The sequence below is a fragment of the Eucalyptus grandis genome, chromosome 3, assembly GCF_016545825.1.
Source record: "Eucalyptus grandis isolate ANBG69807.140 chromosome 3, ASM1654582v1, whole genome shotgun sequence".
NCBI classification, from domain to species: domain Eukaryota; kingdom Viridiplantae; phylum Streptophyta; class Magnoliopsida; order Myrtales; family Myrtaceae; genus Eucalyptus; species Eucalyptus grandis.
In genome coordinates this window covers 61,260,496-61,282,199 of record NC_052614.1, presented here as the reverse complement: position 1 = coordinate 61,282,199, position 21,704 = coordinate 61,260,496, and the positions used below count along the sequence as shown (strand labels likewise).

At 39.8% G+C, this 21,704-nt stretch overlaps 2 protein-coding genes across 2 annotated transcripts; one reads left to right on the top strand and one right to left on the bottom strand.

The window, feature by feature from the left end:
• Positions 1–22: 22 nt before the first annotated feature.
• Positions 23–15,921, top strand: LOC104438064 (myosin-17). Its single transcript, XM_010051138.3, is given in 40 exon segments — positions 23–464; positions 1,706–1,834; positions 2,178–2,321; positions 2,432–2,577; positions 2,658–2,814; positions 2,945–3,003; positions 3,401–3,560; positions 3,670–3,819; positions 3,907–4,043; positions 4,132–4,278; positions 5,074–5,175; positions 5,252–5,309; positions 5,397–5,498; positions 5,647–5,684; positions 5,862–5,988; positions 6,075–6,245; positions 7,275–7,406; positions 7,504–7,613; positions 7,801–7,861; positions 8,660–8,837; positions 9,123–9,328; positions 9,460–9,579; positions 9,676–9,774; positions 9,880–10,101; positions 10,865–11,004; positions 11,178–11,295; positions 11,371–11,421; positions 11,508–11,585; positions 11,722–11,892; positions 12,022–12,037; positions 12,040–12,176; positions 12,273–12,479; positions 12,936–13,073; positions 13,161–13,231; positions 13,329–13,428; positions 13,528–13,584; positions 13,690–13,746; positions 13,858–13,938; positions 14,058–14,140; positions 15,272–15,921. Coding segments are annotated over 40 exon segments (4,587 nt in total). The 5' UTR covers positions 23–461; the 3' UTR covers positions 15,396–15,921.
• A 170-nt stretch (positions 15,922–16,091) lies between these two features.
• Positions 16,092–20,313, bottom strand: LOC104438063 (glycerophosphocholine acyltransferase 1). The gene is made up of 8 exons (XM_010051137.3): positions 20,079–20,313; positions 19,857–19,955; positions 19,347–19,404; positions 19,170–19,270; positions 18,494–18,589; positions 18,324–18,417; positions 16,979–17,216; positions 16,092–16,843 (listed from the first exon to the last, which is right to left on the bottom strand). The coding sequence occupies exons 1-8, from the start codon at positions 20,172–20,174 to the stop codon at positions 16,480–16,482; spliced, it is 1,146 nt and encodes a 381-aa protein (XP_010049439.2). The 5' UTR covers positions 20,175–20,313; the 3' UTR covers positions 16,092–16,479.
• Positions 20,314–21,704: the final 1,391 nt, after the last annotated feature.

Here is a 21,704-nt window from a genome sequence, read left to right as displayed (position 1 = left end):
GGAAGAAGGAAAAAAGAAGGGAAGGGAAGGGAATTGAAAATTTTTTCTCTAGTGAGAGAAAGTGAGAGAGGAACAGCTCAAACTCGACCATCCTATTCCTCTCCCCCTCTCTGCGCTAGAGAGAGAAACGCACCGAAGGAATTCGAGAAAGAGGAAAGGCGTGCGACGGAAAGTTTAGAGAGAGAGAGAGAGAACCTGCCTTCTGCCTCGGATTTCGCTCTGCTTCTTTGCTCATCGCCTTCGTGCTCAGCTCATCGTCAGCTTCGGAAACCGTCCGTCCGTCTCCGGTCCTTTCTCGCTCTCCGGATTGGCGGTCGGAGCTCGCGACCACCGGCGGCGGCGGCGGCAGCGCCCGATCTGGGTGGCCGGCGAGTCCGATTCCCGCGCGGCTCGGTCGTAACTCGCATGAGTTGAGAGAGGCGGAGAGGTGGAGGAGATCGGCGGCGGTGATTGATTAATCCATGGTCAGTAGCGGTGACGTGTTGTTGTTGTTGTTGTCGTCGTCATTCGATCGGTGTATAGATTTCGGACTCGCTGGTTTCGCTGCGTTTGAATCGGTTGAGCTTTCTGAGGTTTTGGTTTTTTCGATTGGACGTGAAGCTTGCCTGTTCGATGTCGTGGATGTAAAGCGTCTTTTTTTCTTTTTTTAGCTGAGATAGTGATGCACAAAAATTGCGGAAGAGCTTGAGGTGAAGCTGCTTGGGTTTTTAAGTAAAAAATTTCAGTTTGATTGGTTTCGCTGAGGAATTGAGCTGATTAGCAATGTTTTGACTTGAGATGGCTTGAAGTATTTCATGAATCCGTTTCGGTGTTAATTGAATATGCACGACTAGTGGTAGAGGCAACATAGTGATTACCGATCGGAATGACTAGTTGGAACTTAGAGGCAAGTGGCTAATGGTGATTGGATCATGGAATAGAATATGGTTACCACAGAAGAAAACTCTGGAGAATTAAATATCGGTTTAGGCATCTAATTCATGCTTGCTGGCAGAATTCCTAGTTAAGTGAAGATGGTTTATAAACCTGCCGCAATTGAGAAAAATGTGTGTTCCCATGTCAACTTGAGGGAATGATACGGCATTGCGAACTTGTGCCCGCCTCTTGATTTGTTTCTAATTCCTAGTCCAAATTGGACGTTATACTTTTGCAATCCAGCTTCAATTGAATTTTAAAATTTCATGCAATACTTCAAATTGGATGTTATACTTTTAGTTTTAGAGTGCTCAAGTGGCATTGAAACCACCTGAATTTGCATGCAATGGACAGCCTCAAGCATGATTGCACGATATTCGTCGAATGGGGTTAAGCCCAATGAAGAATGACATGTGGTTATGTTGTTAAAACCTAATATCGCAGTTATTCTATTTATAAGTGTGCATGGAAATTACCACAAAACACCACTGTGTGCTTTCAATGGAAAAGCAAGTGACGTGATTGAGGACGGTTAATATGTGCTTATCAACACTTACCTCCTTGCAACCGACAGCATGGTTTGCAAGATACTTGTAAAAACCAATTATGGGAAAATTTATGATTATCAAGATTATCTAGAGCTGGCCCTAGAGAAGTTTGTGATGTTGATAATTTTTGGCAAATCTCTCTACCTCAAGTAGTTTTGCGGACAATTGTTTATTCAAAGATACATTCTTGAATAGTTTTCTTGCAGCCTTTTAACATTTTTGATGTGCTCAAATCATTGCAGGCTGCATCGGTGAATATTATAGTTGGTTCTCATGTATGGGTCGAGGATCCAGCGCAGGCGTGGATTGATGGTGAAGTTTTCCGCATTAATGGTGAGGAAGTTCATATTCATACAACAGATGGAAAAACGGTGAGTTTTCTACTACACTTAGTCTGCTAATGGGGTTTTCTTATAGTAAAAGTTGAGATTTTTCCTACCAAATATTATGCTATTGTCTGTCCAAATGACATTCTATGCAACTTTAGGGTGGGTACATGTTGAGATGGTTCTGTTTTAGAGTTTTACTGAGAAAGAGAAGATTCTATTAGAAAATTTTACTGAGCAAGTCTTGTTGTACTTTGGTACTAAGGGGAGAGAGGATGGTTTAGTAAGAAAAGTTTTGCTGGAATGTGGAGCGCCGAGACACACCTTGTTGTGCTACTGAGGATGCTATTTCTAGGGGGATCATAATAAAATTGGATCCACGTTGCAGGTTGTCAGTAACATATCGAAAGTATATCCAAAAGATATGGAAGCTCCTCCTGGAGGTGTGGATGACATGACGAAGCTTTCGTATTTGCATGAACCAGGAGTTCTTCATAACTTAGCCATGAGATATGAACTCAACGAAATCTATGTAAGATGCTGAGTTTCTTTATTTAAAAATACAATCTAAACTACTAGGTTGAAGAAAAACTGAAAGTGACAATTTTTTTTTTTTTCTTTTTTTTCTTTTTGGGCTATCAGACATACACAGGGAATATACTCATCGCAGTGAACCCATTTCAACGGCTACCTCACTTGTATGATACTCACATGATGGAGCAGTACAAGGGTGCAGCATTTGGAGAGTTAAGCCCTCATGTGTTTGCTGTTGCCGATGTTGCATACAGGTGAACCTTTATTTGATTTAGAGTAAGAATCAAAAGTTTCTCGGAATGCATCTTCTGATCTTGTCAGAGATATACGACAGGGCAATGATGAATGAGGGAAAGAGCAATTCGATTTTGGTAAGTGGAGAAAGCGGTGCTGGTAAGACTGAGACAACGAAGATGCTCATGCGATATCTTGCATATCTGGGTGGTCGATCTGGAGTGGAAGGACGGACAGTGGAACAACAAGTTTTAGAAGTAGGATGAAGTTCTCCCATGCTATTGTACATATTGATCTTTTGTTTCTTTCCATTGATGAAGGTCTATGCCTTTTGTGTTTCATCGAAATTGTGTACTTAGCTATGCGCTTGGTCTCTGACTTTCACAGTCTAATCCAGTTCTTGAAGCATTCGGCAATGCAAAGACGGTCAGGAACAATAATTCAAGGTGAGTAGCCAATAGAGATGCTGCCTGTTGCGATGATTAAAACCTGGACAACTAGTTTGAAAGACAGCTGTGTAGTGTTCCTGCTTTACCCGCTTCACTTCCTGGATGTTCTGCTTGAACTTAATCTGTTTCACAGCCTGCACAAAAATCTAGTGCTACCCTAATCTTAAGAAATGAATCTGAGATCACTACAGTGTTCAGAAAATTAATGGAAAGGCTGATGATTGTTGGGCCATTTTAGACCTCAAATTTCTTGCATATTTCTATGTGCCCATCGGCCTCTAGATCCCCGTTCATTTCTCTTAAAAGGAATACTTGGATAGCATTTGAGATTGTTTATATTGAGGAGGGATTATCTTACAACTTTTCTGTGTGTGCTGGGTTTACTCTAATGTAGTCGTTTTGGAAAGTTCGTGGAGATCCAATTTGACAAGAGTGGGAGGATATCTGGGGCAGCTGTAAGGACTTATTTGCTTGAAAGATCTCGAGTTTGCCAAATTTCAGATCCTGAGAGAAACTACCATTGCTTCTACCTTCTTTGTGCGGCTCCGCAAGAGGTGATTGCTCTTGTGACTTCTTCAGTGTTTAATTTGCTTCTCTAAACCATGGTTAATGATAGTTTCGATCTCTTTGGATTCCTAAGAAATGATTGAATACTTGCTTCAGGAAAGAGAGAGATACAAATTGGGAGACCCTAGGTCATTCCATTTCTTAAATCAATCCAGCTGTTATGAGCTGAATGGGATCGATGATGCCGAGGAGTACCTCGCAACCAGAAGGGCCATGGATGTTGTAGGAATTAGCGAGGAAGAACAGGTTTGTCTTTTTCTTTTCTGTCAAGAACTCTCAGAAATAGCTGTCAATTCCAGTTGAATTTAATATCATTGCAAATGCTTATTTCAGGAGGCAATTTTTAGGGTAGTAGCTGCAGTTTTGCATCTTGGAAATGTTGAATTTGCAAAGGGGCCGGAAATTGACTCTTCAGTCATTAAAGATGAGAAGTCTAGGCTCCATCTGAACACAACAGCTGAGCTACTTAGGTAGGATGTAATTACCCTGCTTTTAGTGATGCCTGTATATGGTGTTTAACCGCATGCCGCTAACTTATATATATTAATCTCTCACAAGATGCGATGTCAAGAACTTGGAAGATGCAATGATTAAGCGTGTAATGGTGACCCCTGAGGAGATCATCACAAGACCTCTGGATCCTGTTGCTGCTCTTGGTAGCAGGGATGCCCTAGCCAAAACTATTTATTCTCGCCTGTTTGATTGGTAATTAACCTTCTCAACTCTCTACTGCTTTCTGCCTGCTTTCCTGGCTTGCCCTGAATTTGCATGTCTTTTGCTTCATATGTTGTCCCATGAATCCCAAGGACTTTATTTTTTCTACTTTTGCTATGGATTATCAAGAGGGTGAGCCTTGATGTAGCTGTAAAAGGTTATTCCATTATGGCCTGACATCACAGGTTCAAGTCACGGAAACAGCGTTTTAAGAAATTAGGGGTAGGCTGCATAGATTAACCCCTCCAAAATCATGCAGCATGGGAACACTTATGCAGTGGGACGCTCTTGCTATGGAATACCAGGAAGATGACTAGGAATAGGATAATCACAGTCCACTAGAGGCCTTTCATGGAACGGCATATACATAAACCCTTTAGCTGTAGCATTAGAGGGATCTATCTGTCAGCTGTTTTAAAAGATTCAGTATTCTATTGGAATGGGAAACATTTACCAGACCAGTCTATCATACTTAGTTGGATTAATTATCAAGTCTTTTTCTGTGAAAATGTACTCTTTCAATGAAATTATGAAGAAACTTGAGCAACAAAGACACCTGAACTGTATATTATGCTGTTTGCTTTTCAAGTAAGATCATGCTCTAAGCCTATATTGAGTTAGTGTTGCTATTTTTTCCTTGCTATTAAGACTACGATTGATGCTTGCTTCTGTTGATCTTTCGAATGATGGGGGTTGTTTTGTTATATTTGTTAATTTATAAACCAGCAATACAACTATAGTCCCCTACAAAAGTTTAAGCTTTGACAATTTCCTTTTTCTTCCCAGGCTTGTGGATAAGATTAACAGTTCAATTGGGCAAGATCCCAACTCAAAGCAATTGATTGGGGTTCTTGATATTTATGGATTTGAAAGCTTTAAGTTCAACAGGTGAGCCGTTAACTTTACACATGCATGACCGGAAGCATATGATTGACACTTGGATCTTACTATTGTTCTTTACTAGCTTTGAGCAGTTCTGCATCAATTTCACAAATGAGAAACTGCAGCAACATTTTAACCAGGTTTATCAACTGTAAAACACTTTTATGCCCCTATTTTAAATATATTTTGGGTTCCCTACCCTGATCTTTGGTAATGTGTGTCCGCAGCATGTCTTCAAGATGGAACAAGAGGAATATACCAAAGAAGAGATCAACTGGAGCTACATAGAGTTCGTTGATAATCAAGATGTCTTGGATCTGATTGAGAAGGTGTCTTGTCCTCACCAATATATCTTTTGCTGAATCCTTAATGAGCTGTTATCAGATTTTTAACCTAATTTCATGGTGAATTAGAAGTTCCTCATGATCTCTTGAATGTTGTGTATTGCTAACATCTAAAACATTTAAAATCTTGCAGAAGCCTGGAGGGATCATTGCCCTTTTAGATGAAGCCTGGTACGCGGACAATTAATTTTTCTATTTTCTTTTTATATAATTTCATTTTGTTACTGTTTCATGATTTTTGGATCCCCATGATGGACTTGTATATCATAGCAGGATATCTATTTATTAGTCACATCAATAAAATGTAAGTCTGGCTTTGATATCTGACTTATACTCATTGTTTTGCAGCATGTTTCCTAAGTCGACACATGAAACATTTGCTCAGAAGTTGTATCAAACCTTTAAGAACAACAAGCGCTTTATCAAACCTAAGCTTTCTCGCACAAGTTTTACAATATCTCACTATGCTGGGGAGGTAACTATTGTTTCGCTTTCGTCAATTAAAGTTGGTCCTAACAGTCCTTTATGCATGACTATTGACTGTTTCTTATTGTTTCCCAGGTTAATTATCTGGCTGATCAGTTCCTTGATAAGAACAAAGATTATGTCGTGGCGGAACATCAGGGTCTTTTGACGGAATCCACGTGCCCCTTTGTGGCAGGTCTATTTCCTCCACTTCCTGAAGAATCATCAAAGTCCTCCAAATTTTCTTCAATTGGTTCCCGGTTTAAGGTATGTTAGCTTGTGTTGTTCGTCGGTTGTCTTGGTGGAATACTAAGGATGAGTTTGGGAAAACTTTAAAAAGCAGCTTTGTACTTCCAAAGTCTTTTGACTGAAAGTTTTCATGCCCAAAGTCTCCCTTTTGAAAGCCCAAAGTCCAGAGCTACTGCCGCTTTGACTCAAAGGACTTTGGGAATCAAAAGCTGGTTTTCAAAGTTTTCCCGAACTCACCCTTTGTCCTACTATCATTTTTGAGTTCATTTGGACTTTATCAGTAATAAAATCCTAAATACTTCACTCTAGTCTTTAATTATGAAAAGTGCCTTATATCTTTGTAGTTATGGAATCTTTCCTTCAGATTATATCTTTGGCCTTAATTGAGCTTAGTCCAGCTCATTAAGCACATTAATGCATTGTGACTTACTTGCATCTTTGCAAGTCAGAGGTGATCTTGGGAAAGCAACTTGCTGAAGAGGAGGCAATTCTCTTGAGAGCATCCCAAAGCTAGGTCAAACTAAGGTCTTTGAAATAGAAAGAGCAAAAACCAGGATCTATTACGTGGAAATTCCTACTGAAAGGAGATGTCTATGGAGCTTCAATTAGTGAAATTTCCTTTTCGTTTCTTCCTATTATATCGTTGCTAATGTACTAATACTTGAAAACACCAGATGTATCGCATGCAGATTGTAACATTGTATCATAGCACACCTACCAGAAAAAAAAGTCATAGCACACTCTACAAACTATTGATGTTTCAATTTGCATACTCTACGATAAAGTCATAGGATTGGTCTTGGGACTGGCTTAGAGAGATCACCTCATGCAGAAAGAAGGAAATGTGACTTGGCACGTGCCAAGAAGTTTCCATTATTGTTTAGGAATGCTATTGCAGCTTCATAAATTGCTTTATTTTTAAAGTGCCTCTGTTTAATCATTGCTACTTCAGATAACTCGACTCTAGAGATTAGTATTTGATCATCTTCATTGCTGTGGGACAAATACTGCATTTAATCTAAGAGTTGGATGTGTTTTCAAATGCAGTCGCAACTTCAATCCTTGATGGAGACATTAAATTCCACAGAACCTCATTATATCAGATGCGTGAAGCCAAACAATGTCCTGAAGCCTGCCATTTTTGAGAACTCCAATATAATTCAACAGTTGCGCTGTGGAGTGAGTATACTTCACTTTTTTTTCTGTTCAACTTGTTTAACTTGAAAGCTCATTTTACAGTTTTTCCTTCCTATCTGAACCTTCTTTTTTCTTTTAGGGTGTTCTCGAGGCAATTAGGATTAGTTGTGCTGGATATCCGACTCGACGGACATTTTATGAATTTCTTCTCCGTTTCGGTGTCCTTGCCCCAGAGGTTCTGGAAGGAAAGTGAGTGTCATATCCCTGGGATTATTTGGTATTTTTAACATCAGTTATGTATGTACGTACCTAACATGGTAGTGGCAGATACAAATGGGCGCAACCACCAAATGTTGCATTATCCTTATTCTTCCTGATGGTTTTGTCTTGTTATGCTGGCTATTTTTTATGGCCTCATTGTGTTCTTCCTCTGCAGTTATGATGACATGACAGCTTGTCAAAAGATACTGGACAAAATGGGACTGAAGGGCTATCAGGTACTTTAACCATCTCCTTCACTGCCACCTTTTCCTTTTTTGAGATGCCACGGAAACAAGTTGTCTGATTGGTGACATAAAATATCCCGCGTGGAAGTTGTCCACTACTACTCATTCATCATCCTACATGCATAAGGTGAAGATATGGAAGCAGGAATGGCTAAACGAATGAGATGAGTTAATGTAGAAAACCGTAAGGACTCAGGCCATTTATAAAAATATACTGTAGATCTTTTTTGTGACCATACTTGACATATCAAAATTTTACATGACTTTCAGGCATGTTCCATAATATATGGAGAATGTGGAAGCTTGAAAGTGTAATTGACATAAATGAATCGTTTAAGGCAATGAACAGCAGCGTAGTGTGAGGCCTCCCATTTTCACGACTGAAAATATTGACATTTGTTGATGGCTGTGCCTAATTGATTGGATGATTTGCATTGCTTGAGAACATGTTGCACCTATGGCGATTCTTGTCCATTGAGCTGGACGAGACATCCTCTTCGAGACACAATTTATTGAGCATTAGATTAGGAACTAGGCACTTTTATAGCAAACCTTAGACATTCTTGAAGTTAGCTGACTCACGTTGCCTTCTAGTGTTTGAGTGAATTTTTAGCTCTCTGCCCTGCGGGATAGAGACAATTGAAGAAACAAAAAACCAAGTTAGTGTACCAATGTCTTGGCCTAGTTACACTCAGGGTATTGTGCCTTCTTAAATCATGGATATACCTGTCCCTCCATAGAAGTATACATGGACCATTGCTGGTGTTGGCTGACTTTTATCCCTTGCAGATAGGAAAGACGAAAGTTTTCCTAAGAGCTGGGCAAATGGCAGAATTGGACTCAAGGAGAGCAGAGGTGCTAGGAAATGCAGCAAGAATAATTCAAAGGCAAAGTCGTACATATATTGCTAGAAAGGAATTTATTGCATTGCGTAAAGCAGCAATTACGATGCAATCTTGTTTGCGAGGTATATTTTCTTCTTTGAAACTGTATCACATATGTCTGTTTCTGCCTCTCAGGTTTTTACTTAATGGACAAGTGAAATGGAAATGCTGGCGTCTCCATTGCTTGGCTTTTTAACACATGATTGTAGTTCCTTATGAAAATAGGAAGTCTGTGAGGTGTCCTACTGAGAAGCATTATATTTTGTTCAGCTTCCGTGTGGTCCATACCATCAATTGTGTTTCAGCCTCGTAAATATACTAATACTAATTAAAATGATAACTGTCATTTTATTTGCCACTATGAGTAGGTAAACTGGCATGCAAGCTCTATGAGGAGCTGCGAAGGGAAGCATCAGCCTTGAAGATTCAGAAGAACTTCCGCCAATATGTTGCAAGACAGTCATACCTTTCTGTAAGGCTGTCTGCAACCACATTGCAAACAGGTTTAAGGGCCATGACCGCTCGAGATGAATTTAGATTCAGAAAGCAAACTAAGGCTGCTGTTATTATTCAGGTCTCAATACTGACTCTCTTTGAATTTATTGTCCTTGATGGAAGCTTCAAAGTTAACTCTAGATGTTCTGGAATGCGATTGAGTTCAAACTAAAAATGATCATGATCATTGTTTATTTTCCTTCTCTGCAGGCTCATTTGCGGTGCCACATTGCATATTTATATTATAAAAGTCTTCGCAAGGCTGCTATCGTTACACAATGTGGTTGGAGAGGACGAGTTGCTCGTCGAGAACTCAGAAAACTAAAAATGGTTTGATTTACCTTCTGCTGACACATCTTGCTTCAAGCATGGTTTTATGCCCACTTGATAAATTCAGGCACTGACTACTTTTGTATATTTATCTAGGCTTCACGAGAAACAGGTGCTCTCAAAGAAGCTAAGGACAAACTAGAAAAGCGGGTGGAAGAGCTTACGTGGCGCTTGCAGTTGGAGAAGCGATTAAGGGTATGTTGTCTTGGACTGGTCTTCAGTGTTGTGAGCTCAATTTTTGGGACAAACAACTCCATATGGGTAACTTACTGTTTTCTTGTTATGTAATATGAATTTCAGACGGATTTGGAAGAGGAAAAGGCACAAGAGATTGCTAAGTTGCAGGAGGCTTTACATGCTATGCAAATACAATTGGAAGAAGCAAATGCCAAGGTCATCAAAGAACGAGAGGCAGCTCGAAAAGCTATTGAGGATGCTCCACCGGTTGTGAAGGAGACTCCTGTGATAGTGGAAGACACAGAGAAGATCAATAAACTAACAGCTGAGATAGAGAGCTTGAAGGTACACCATCATACTGAGTATTGTATTATCTTTAGCACGTGGTCTCATATACTACTTCTGATCTTATAATGATTTCTGGAACCAAACCTACTGGTGGAATAATAGCTAACTAGTCTGAACTAGAAAATTTGAAAAATCAAGGACATCAATTTGGTAAGTTCTCTGCTTGGTGCTGCTGATAACTGTAATAGCTGTGGGTTTAGTAAGTTAAATGAAATACTAAAAGCTTGCTGGAGATTAAGTGATAATTTGGTGGTGCTGAAGCCAATTGGCATGCAAATTTTGAGTGATGCTACAGGCTTTAACAAAAGAAAGGACATTTTTCTTGACTCTCTTAGATGAGGATTTTCTCTTGGAAGCAATTCTAAAATAGGGGTGATGCTCTTTCTGTAATCATGTAAAAAAGAGAAATGATGACTTTTGGTCGATCTCAAGTAACAACTGAACTGAATATAACAATCAGATATGTCAGCTTCTGTTTAAGCATGGATGATCAGGAGGTCATTTGCGTGGAGTAACAACCAAGTTTTTTTTTTCCCGAATATATAGCCTAGTTTAGTATTCTCAAGCTTTGTGCATGTTTAGTTGCCCTATGTCTGCAAATATACGATCCTATCAAATACTGAGCTAGAAAATCTGTCTTTTTTTTTTTTAAACTATGGATTGGCATGATCAGTGTTATTGCTTCACCCATTTCATCTATGTTTACTGAATTTGAAATTAGCATGATACACTAAGTTAAAAAAGCTTTGTGGCTTCACAGGCTTTGTTTACATCAGAAAGAGCAGCAGCAGAAGAGACAAAGAAAGCCCATGTGGATGCGAAGGCCAGAAATTCAGAGCTGGCTCGAAAGCTTGAAGATACAGAGCGAAAAGCTGATCAGCTTCAGGATTCTGTGCAGAGGTCTGTTAGATGCAAATATTCTCAGTGGCTCTAAACTGCCACATCTTATGCTGATGTCTGTATATTGTCTTGTTTTATGAACACAGAAGCTTATATCTTCCTTGCTTCAGACAATGATTCCTTTGCTTGAGGAAATATATGTTTAAAATGTTGGTTTTGTTTCTGTTCTTCAGGCTAGAAGAGAAATTGTCCAACACAGAGTCAGAAAATCAAGTACTGCGTCAGCAAGCACTGACTATGTCACCGACAGGGAAAAACTTGTCTGCACGACCAAAGACTGTTATTATGCAGGTATGGATAGGCCTTAATTATTGCTGTTGCTGTTTCATGTGATCATAGATTTTAAATTTGGGAAATAAAATGCAGAGAACACCTGAGAATGGAACAGTTACAAATGGAGAAACAAGGGTTGCATTGGTGAGAACTTACATTTATTTAATTAATGCTACTTATATCAGGAGTTTTTGGTAAAGCATTTGTTCAATGTACTGCTTCTTTTGCAGGATATGTCTTTGGCTACACCAACACGTGAACCTGAATCTGAAGAAAAACCACAGAAATCGCTCAATGAGAAGCAGCAGGTTAGTGGCGATTAGACTTGCATGAAATTAATGTCCCCTTAATGCATACTTCGTTTTTCACATATTCATTCTATTCTAGCTTTCCTGGTAATATTTTATTCCAGTCCAGAATAATTTTCAATTGTTCTCTCTTCAGGAAAACCAGGAACTGCTGATAAAATGTATATCACAAAATTTGGGTTTTTCTGGGGCCAAACCTGTTGCTGCTTGTGTAATTTACAAATGTCTTCTTCATTGGCGATCATTTGAGGTTGAAAGGACTAGCATATTTGACCGTATAATCCAAACAATAGCTTCAGCAATAGAAGTAAGTGTCCTCTTCAACCACTTTTCTCTCCATTCCTTAATCTCTAATTTCTGTCTGTGGGATTATTTAAAATTGGTCAGTTCACAAGGGATTTCACCAGTCACTGATGGTCTCTGCAAATTGATGAAGGTCCCGGATAATAATGGCGTTTAGCTTATTGGTTATCAAACACATCAACGTTGCTGCTGCTGCTTCAACACACTCTTAAAGCAACTGGAGCAGCTAGCTTGACGCCACAGCGGAGGAGAACATCATCTGCTTCTCTTTTTGGGAGGATGTCACAAGTAATGAAACAAAATTTTGGATATCTACTGTCACATGATTTACTTTCCATGATTTGAGTTCCATCTGTTTGCAAACTTCACCATTTGAAATTGTAGGGGCTACGTTCATCTCCTCAAAGTGCTGGACTTTCGTTCCTCAATGGTAGAGGGCTCACAAAGCTGGATGATTTGCGACAAGTTGAGGCCAAGTATCCAGCTTTGCTCTTTAAGCAACAGCTTACTGCTTTTCTGGAGAAAATTTATGGAATGATCCGAGACAGCCTGAAGAAGGAGATTTCTCCATTGCTTGGGCTATGTATCCAGGTAGCTGCTGAGTAGGACTCAATTATGATGCAGTTAATTTTTACTTATTGCCATAAGCTAGGTTATACTGAATATCACAGTCAAGTAGGAAGCTTTAAAGTTCCTTCTGCTCAGAGAAAATCAGATCGATGGTAACACAGCAAGATATTGGCTGTAATTTTTTTTGAGACTTCTAATTCTCCACCATGAAAACATGAGCCGGCTGGTATGCATGTCATGTGTGATTGAGGAAGATAAGGGAGAGTGATAATGTAGACCTTTCCATGTGCCCAAGACAAGCTCTATGATTCGTCCCAATTTTTCAATTGTGGCTTACAGCACAGAACATTTACTTTTATAATGCTGGTCTCTGGAATGTAGACCAGTTGCTGACATTCAGGATATAAATTAGTCGTAGGTTTCTCCTGAGTGTGCTTTGAAGTGTCTCCTGCTTAAGTATTCATGAACCTAATGCAGGCTCCCAGGACATCAAGAGGTAGTTTGGTCAAAGGACGTTCTCAAGCTAATGCGGTTGCTCAGCAAGCTTTGATTGCTCACTGGCAAAGCATAGTGAAAAGCTTGAACAATTATCTCCAGACATTGAAAGCAAACAATGTAAGTAATTTGAAAGTTAAAACCTATTGCTGCTAAAGGTTCTTCCTTGCCTTTTACTAACTATGCATTCTGATTATGATTCCTCAGGTCCCACCTTTCCTAGTTCGTAAGGTGTTCACACAGATATTCTCCTTCATAAATGTTCAGCTGTTTAACAGGTGACTGATTGTAAAGCGCAGTAGTATCACCAGTGAACAAATAAGTTCATGCGCAGTCAGTATCTAATTGACAAACTTTTGCATTCTTCTTTTGCAGTCTTCTTTTACGGCGAGAGTGTTGCTCATTTAGTAATGGCGAGTATGTAAAGTCAGGGTTGGCTGAACTAGAGCAGTGGTGCCATCAGGCAACTGAGGAAGTGAGCACTGGCTTTCTCTTGGATGATTTGGGCATTTCATTGTTCCTTTTTTTTTTTTTGGATTTTTGGTTTCTGTTGCTGAACTCTTGTTGTAAGCAGTATGCAGGCTCAGCTTGGGATGAATTGAAGCATATTAGGCAGGCCGTTGGATTTTTGGTAACGTACACTTGAATCTCTAATCTAGTAAGATCACCAGGATCACCAGGATCACTAGTGAAGAAGTTGCTGACTCTTTCTCCTTCGAATTTCTTAACAACGCAGGTCATACATCAGAAACCCAAGAAGACCTTTAACGAAATCACAAAAGAACTTTGCCCGGTGAGTGAATTGCCACCTTTGCACAACTCAAGCCTTGTGCTGCAGTTTTCTTTTTCGTCCGCTTGTTGGACATGCTCTTGAAATTTCGTGTATGCTTCTCTGCCTTTTCAGGTTCTAAGCATACAGCAGTTGTACAGGATCAGTACGATGTATTGGGATGATAAATATGGCACCCATAGCGTGTCTTCAGAAGTAAGTAAATAGTCTATCTGCATAGCGCAGTGCTGATTTATGGTCCCTGTGGTATACACGCAACTGATCTTGTTCGCATTGGCTCAAGTTTATTCTAACTTCCAATTTTCCCTGTTCAGGTTATTTCGAGTATGAGGGTCATGATGACCGAGAACTCCAATAATGCGGTCAGTCACTCGTTCTTGCTGGACGATGATTCAAGGTATTCCATTATGCTTTTCTCCATTTCTTTTTGACAGCAAGCAAGCCTTGGCTCCCTCTTTACCTTCCTTCAAGAACGCAACTTGGTTTCTAATTAGGTCTGTCAAATGGGTGGGATGGTTTGACTCATATTGACCCATTTAACCCATTCTGACCCATTTTCATGAGATATAAATTTGATAACCCATATCCAACCCGACGCATATTCAACTCGATCCATATTATTGGAAACACATTAATATTTAACTCAATTTAGGTTAGTCTGCTCCCACCCATTTAATTTATTTTAAGCTTTTCATATATATGTTGAATAAAAACTTCACCTCAAATTTAAAAACTAAATTAAACAATAAAAAATTAGTAAATAAAATAAAATATGCAAAAAACCTTTAGCCAAATCTAAGAAAGCTTATTTCTTATGATTTTTTTTTTTTTAAATGGCATTGCTAAAACACTTTAATGATTGGACAATTTTTTATAATTTTTATAAAAATCAAAATTTTAATTATTTTCTCTTTTCTTTTTATTCTTGTTCGGTTGGCCACCAACCACAACAATGGCTGGCGACCGGCCAAGGGCGAGCTTGTGCTCGCCCTCCGTCAGCGAGCTCGAGGCTAGCCGGATTGGTGATGCTCGAGCCTCGCCAAATGTCGGTGAGCTCTAACCTCACCAATCATTGATGAGGCCTCGGCCTTGCTCGATTGGCGAGATTGAGCTCGCTCGACATTGGCGAGTCTCGAGCCTCGCAGATTCGGCGAGCTCGAGCCTTGACAGTTGTTAGCTCGGCCATTGTTGTGCTGGCCATTGGCTAAAGAAGGAGGAAGAAAAAAAAAAAAAAAAAAAGAAAAAAAAAACATAAAAAATAATTCTAATTTCGATTTTTATAAAAAAAAAAAACATTTTTATAAAGTTAAAAGGGGAAAGAGATGGTGAGGCTTGGGTTGAAAATGGGTTTTTAAGTCAAATCTATTTAAGACCCATTTAACTAGTCTCTTCTTTAAAATATAAGTGACTCATATATAACCTACATCAAAATGTAAGTGATCCATATACGATTTAAATAGGTCATATATGGGTTTAATACTCATTTGGACACCTTTATTTCTAATCAAAGCCTGAAATTTTAATGCAGCATTCCCTTCTCCGTGGATGACATCTCGAAGTCAATGCAACAAGTAGACATAGCCGATGTCGATCCTCCACCATTGATACGTGAAAACTCCGGTTTTGGTTTCTTACTTCCACGTGCAGAATGAGGGTGCGATCACATCTTCGGGCCTCGACTTTCAGTCTCCTCCTACACCGAGCTTCGACTGATCAAAACCGACAACCTTGTGCATATATTGTTTTGTTCAGTGTCCATATATTACATATTCTCCACCAACCTGGTCCACTCATATTTGGTTGATGGCCGGGTTGATTCAATTCTTTTTTTCTTCCCCTCAAGTCACTTCGACGCGAGGGGCATTCTTTAGTTTGAGCCATGTCACTAAGGTGGTGATATGTGCCATTTCAGATTGGTGGGTTGGATCCCGCCAATTCGGTCACGCCTCCAACAGGCAATTTTCATGTTTGTTTTGGCCTTTCTCATTCCTTTTCTTTTTCTCGGGTGAGGGCTTCATTCATATTTGGATATGGGTTTGGTTTCTCAGGTGTTATAGTGGTTTGGGAATTCTTTGTTTCCTCAGTGTAAGTGGTAATAGCAGTTGCAGTTCCAAGGGGCAATTATATGTATTGTACGTGAGAAGTAAAGTAATTCAATTATTATTTTTCCTTCAAAGACGCAACATTGTCATCTGTGGACCATGCATTTTTGTCATGGAAACCAAGTTCCGGTGTCCTCTTGTATTCATCGGTTTTAGTGGTACGGATACAGATGCTTAGAATGGCCTGACGCAATTATAATGGATCATCCTCAAGCACGAAGCATAAACAGGCAACTGATATGAGACAACATTTCCAAGAACTCCAAAAACGAGCAAAATCTCGTGACAAACTTATTCTGCTTTTGCGTATCACTACATCATCTTGATTTAAGTATTTTCTTTTTCCTCTGGGCTACTCGCATGATTCAACCTATGTTCGAGCTTTTTTCTGAAGCTTTTGAGGACATTCCACGTCCAAACCTTGCAACAAAACTTCGAATTCACCTCCTTGATAACCTCCTCTTACACTCCAGTGAATAACAAACTCTCCAAAAGAAAAAAGAATCAGTAAAGGATGCAACCTTGCAGCATCGTTGAGCCAGCTTGACGTGTGAGCAACCATCAGGCAGCCGAGGCGTGGGCACGGTGGAAGTTCAACGAGTGAAGATTTGAGTCTGAGATTTACCTATGTGCGCTACGATTGGTGCGTTTCAGTGGAGTCATCTGCGTTGGGAGGATTGTCCGTCGCAACAGGGGCTTGTTCCTGCTGGTTTTGTACTTGTCGCGTCTCCGTTTTCTTCTTCTCCTTGAGAATGACCTGCCTCGGCATAACTTCCAACAGAAAGCTTCCGCCGTTCCAAATTGTTGCAGACACCTTTAGTATTTGGAAGACCACGTGCAGTCTATAGGACAAAAAGATGGGGACCGTGAGCGCCATGGTCGCCACGGTAAATATTCCTTGAAGCAGAGTGTACATGAAAAGCCGATTGTTATCCCCCAGCAAGCCGCTCAGACGCCACCATATGTTGTTTGCTTTCTGTGCCTTCTTAGACAATTCCCTATGGTCATAAGCCAAAAGATTTCAGAATAACACTCTGAAATTTTTTCCTGTGGTTTTGGGTATGCGAGTATGGACTCTGATTTTTGTGGAATAAATGGGAAAAGACAGAGAGAGAGAGAGAGAGTCGACAAACCTATAAGAAGTCATAACTTCAGGATCTCTTAACAGTCTTTGTCGACGCAGAACATTAACTATGAGAAAATAGAGAACCTGCCATAGAGTATAAGCAACTAAGGGAATCACAAACAGCCAAGTCCAGAGATAGGACTTGTCTTCCACATACGGCCACGAGACTCTTTGTGCTGTCCCTTCAGGGTGCATGGCAGCAAATGTCGTGGGATTCCACCATCTTATGGTAAAAAAGACTATTCCTGAATGAACAATGACTTTCTTTTAATGGATAATTGAACATTTTTTCAGGAGTCATTTGGAAATAAGCAGCAGCCCTAGAGTTATAGCTCCAAAAAACACTTCCTTAAAGCGAATAGAATCTCTTCATGTTTTCATAAGTTCAGGTACTGTAATTGTTGAATCCATGAATTTGAAGAATCATTTAGTGGATTAGTTAAAAATATGGAGGTAAGTATGCTAAGATCTCAATCAAGAAGCAGCCTCATGAGCTGTGATGAAATAACATTGTAACTTGCACTTGATAAAGCCATAGAACAGTGTCATACAGGCGCCCTCTTCATTCTCCCTTCCAAATCCCTCGATTGTTTTTTTCTTCACCTTGAGAATGACTAAGATTGGTGCCATTAATCATAAAACCAACTTACCTCAAGAAAGGACTCCAACTTTAAAAAGGAAATGCCACAAAATGAACCAGCAACAGAAGCTCTCTAGGGGAAGAGGAGCAGAACATAACAGCCATGAGCTTACTAAATGCTTCCAGTTCCTTTCTATAACTCTCATCACTGGATTAATTTAGTTACTAGAAAGATCAGCGAGAAATTCTTCTCATTTTGGTCAGATAAGTAACAAATGCTACAAGATAGTCCTCATCAGTCAGGAATTTAGGCCGTTCCATAACTAAGAAACTTACACATCTTTTAAATTTTATTTAAGCTGAAAGAAATATCAATGCAATACTGCAATTGTAAACATTAAAATTGCCCTCAACATTGGCAAGCTGGATTAGAAAAGAAACATCGAAAACAAATACTCAAGATACTTAGGATGCCCAAATGAAGGATGGGAACCAGGAAAATTTGTGAGTTTGACAAAATATAGTATTATACCGTGCAACATAAACAATAGGAAGCATCTAAAGTTAGTCACAAAGAATAATGGATTACTACCGAGGAATCATCACAACTACAGGTACTAAGATCTTTCATGGTGTCACAGTTACTTAGTACATTATGAATGAAGTGTTAAGACAACCATTTTTAAAGCTCATCACACCTAACGCTACATATCACTTCTGAATATATAGGAAAAATGGAAGCAGTTCAGATCTAGACTAACTGTGGACTCACCTGGTAAAAGGTGAATGAGCACACTAACAATTTTATCAAGTGAACTAAACACCAAGCTACAACGCCAGACAATCAATGCCCACGCCAATGGTCCCTGCCACAGCATTAAACGTAAAAGGATGAGAATCTCATCATGAAACAACAGACATTTACCCATGCTAACTATTTACCTCGGCAAACGAGAAGCAAACCATGAAAAGCTTTTCATTTTTTGGATATAGAAGAAGATCGATCAAGAAGATACTGTTGGCATAGTAGCAGAAGTCCTGTAAGAAACAGTGTAGAATGTCAAACTTCAAAATGCTCAGTTGGAAAGACTCCATGAGATAAAACAATTATTAGAAAATAAATCATGTTGATGATGATATTCAAAAGCTTTAAGAAAAGGAAAATCAACATGGCTCTGCATCTTTTCTGCTTCCTGATGGTGATTTCTTTCTTTCCTTTGTCTTTCTTTGCTCTTATGAGTATCCAAAACTAAAATTAGATCTGGAAATCAGGAATTTTCCATGAGGAACAGAGTCCCTTTTTCAGCTTTTCACCACATCCACCTCCTACTGACACAGTTGACTAATCCTGGCAATACTCAATTTCTGAAACAGGCACAATTTCTGGGTGAAATTCATCTCCGCCTCTTTTCGGCTTCTTACAACTTTCACCTTTGTTACCAGGTCCCATATTGACAGAGTTGGATAAACCTAGAAAATACTCAATTCCGTAACTGGCCAAACTTCTGATTAAAATCAATCTTTAAGAAAATCCAGTGCTTAAAATCCCGCCAGCACCACACCAACATCAACACATTAGTCAGTACAAGTACTTAACGTGAGGGATTTAAGAGATTACCAATAGGTAGTAATGCCATTTTTTGAACCGATAGTATATCCACCGAAGGGGGACGAAAATCACATAGAACACACAATATACATAAGGAACATCTTGTGGTCCTGTAGAAGTGGTAAGTTTCAGCAAGTGATGGATTTATGCATCCTATTGACAAGAGAGAAGCAGGATGTCACTTACTGGCTCCAAGCAGGTAGCAAAACCCACCAAACCCGAGGACACCTATCAGATGCGTCACCTAAACATCAATTCGTCGAGTAAAAATTCTGAATTTCCAGGTTCAACAAGTACCCACGACAAAGAATGCCTACCAACTTCCTAAAACTTAAACACCTATTATATTGCGTCACCTAAACATCAATTCGTCAAGTAAAAATTCTGAATTTCCAGGTTCAACAAGTACCCACGACAAAGAATGCCTACCAACTTCCTAAAAAACAAGATACAAAGCAACATTCGTACAGCACCGGCTGCCAAGCCGAAACAAAGACACCCATTCGGCTCGGCTTTCCGGAAACGGAAACGGAGGCAATAACATGGCCCACTCGACCGATTCGGCACCCCCGATCCGATTCAGAAATGCCCCCACGACGCTAACTCAGCGAGGTGGCGGGAACCCAACGCCAAATTTCTCTCCCCACCCGCCAAGCCCAGGAGCAACAGCGAAAAAGAGAATCAGTAGAACCTTGCCTTGTTAATGAACCGCTCGTGCTCCTCGGCTCGCTGGGCGATCCTCTCGGCCTGCTTGGAGATCATCTGCTTCGTCATCTCCTTCGTCCGGGCCACTTTCTACACACCCGAAAACAACGCCGCGACGGCGAGATCAAAGAACCACCCACGAACGGAACGACCAACCGAAACCGACCCAGAAGACAAAAACCCGAAAAAAAAAGACCCAAAAGCCTGGCGCACCTTCGATCTATCCCTGAACCTCAGCTTCACCTTGTGGAGCGAATCTCCCCCTCCATTCGCCCCCGCGTCCTCCACCTGCTCTTCGCCGCTCGACATTCCGCAGCAAGCTCCGCCACCGACCGACCGAGCGACCGAGATCGACAGAGATAGAGAGAGAGAGAGAGAGAGGCTGAAGAGGAGAAGGTCCTGCGCTCTTCTTCTACAGGCTGCGCATAAAAGGGAGAGAGAGAGAGAGAGAGGTAAAGGAGGCGTTTTTAAGTGGAGGTTGGAGTGAAGATGGTGACGATGATCAGCGAAAACGACGTGTAATTGAACGAGGAAATCTACGTTGGCCCGAGGACGGAGTACATAGGAATATTCGTGCATTGGATATTCTCTCCCGTTTTGTTCATGTGTCTTCCTTCGTATGGTTTATATGTCACTTTTGTTTTGTTGGTTTTAGTGTTCTACACCACAAAAAAAGATGGGAGTGGAAATTAGTTTTGACCGTAAAATTCATTGAAATTTTCGTGATTAAGAGCAATGTTATCGATAGAGATCGTTTTCATGGAAAATCGTTAATTCTCATTTGTGTGGTAGTTTTAGAGAATGTGATTTCCTTTTTTTCTAAGACAGGCAGTTGCTACCCTTGTCTAGCCTAGTTGTTTTCCTTGATTGATTAGTTTTCCATTATCCAAATATTGGAAAATCGAAGAACAATTGTTGAGGCTAACAATACAATAGGTTGTGTGAAGATACTGAAAGACTTTAGTGGAATATCAAACACTCATAACGTAAGATATTGTCGGAAGCAAGTCAATGTGTGTGATGTTGTCATGTATATAGAGTGAGTAAACAGATCACACAACGATATGTAGTGGTTCGATTTTATACCCAAGTCTTTGTTCACTCTCTAACTAATAGCATTAATAGCGGCCGAATTCCACTAATAATTAGTAATGTAAGTTACAACTGGCTAGTGATATTCTTTTCACATTGTAAATCACGCTATTAGAATACAATGATTGCACTTACACTTACCCACTTGACTATCGATTATTAAAATACTTAACCAATATAAAAAGAAACTCATAACACAATTGGAGACAATTTCTAGCTTAGATAGTATTTGCAGTATTCAATGTATCCAATTCTCTTCTCAATTGCCCTGCTCCTTATATACTGAACTCTTCAAACTATTCATTGGAGACCTTTAGTGATGCCTAGCTAGCCATTTAAAAGTCATTAGAAACCTCACATGGAATCGTGATTGCTCTATAATCGTTTCCTCTGACTATTGTAGGTTTCCTAATATGGAGTCTACTATCACTATCTCGAAGTAGAAAAATTATTAGTTGTTTTTCTAATTTCTCTTTCGGTTTTCCATCTATGAAGTCTAGTCTTGTAACAGCTATTTTCCGTATCATCAACAGTCATCTTTCAACATATATGTCACCATCATCAAAGCCAATGCATCACCATCACAATCCGATGAACACTATAACCTGTGTAGATTGTGAGTGATTTGGCAAACGATCTTCAGTGACAATACTAGCCAAACCACACATGATGGCATGATCAATGATCTTTCCACCTTTATTGATACCCAAAGACTTCCAACAACACTAGCTTGACTAGTCCTTTCAA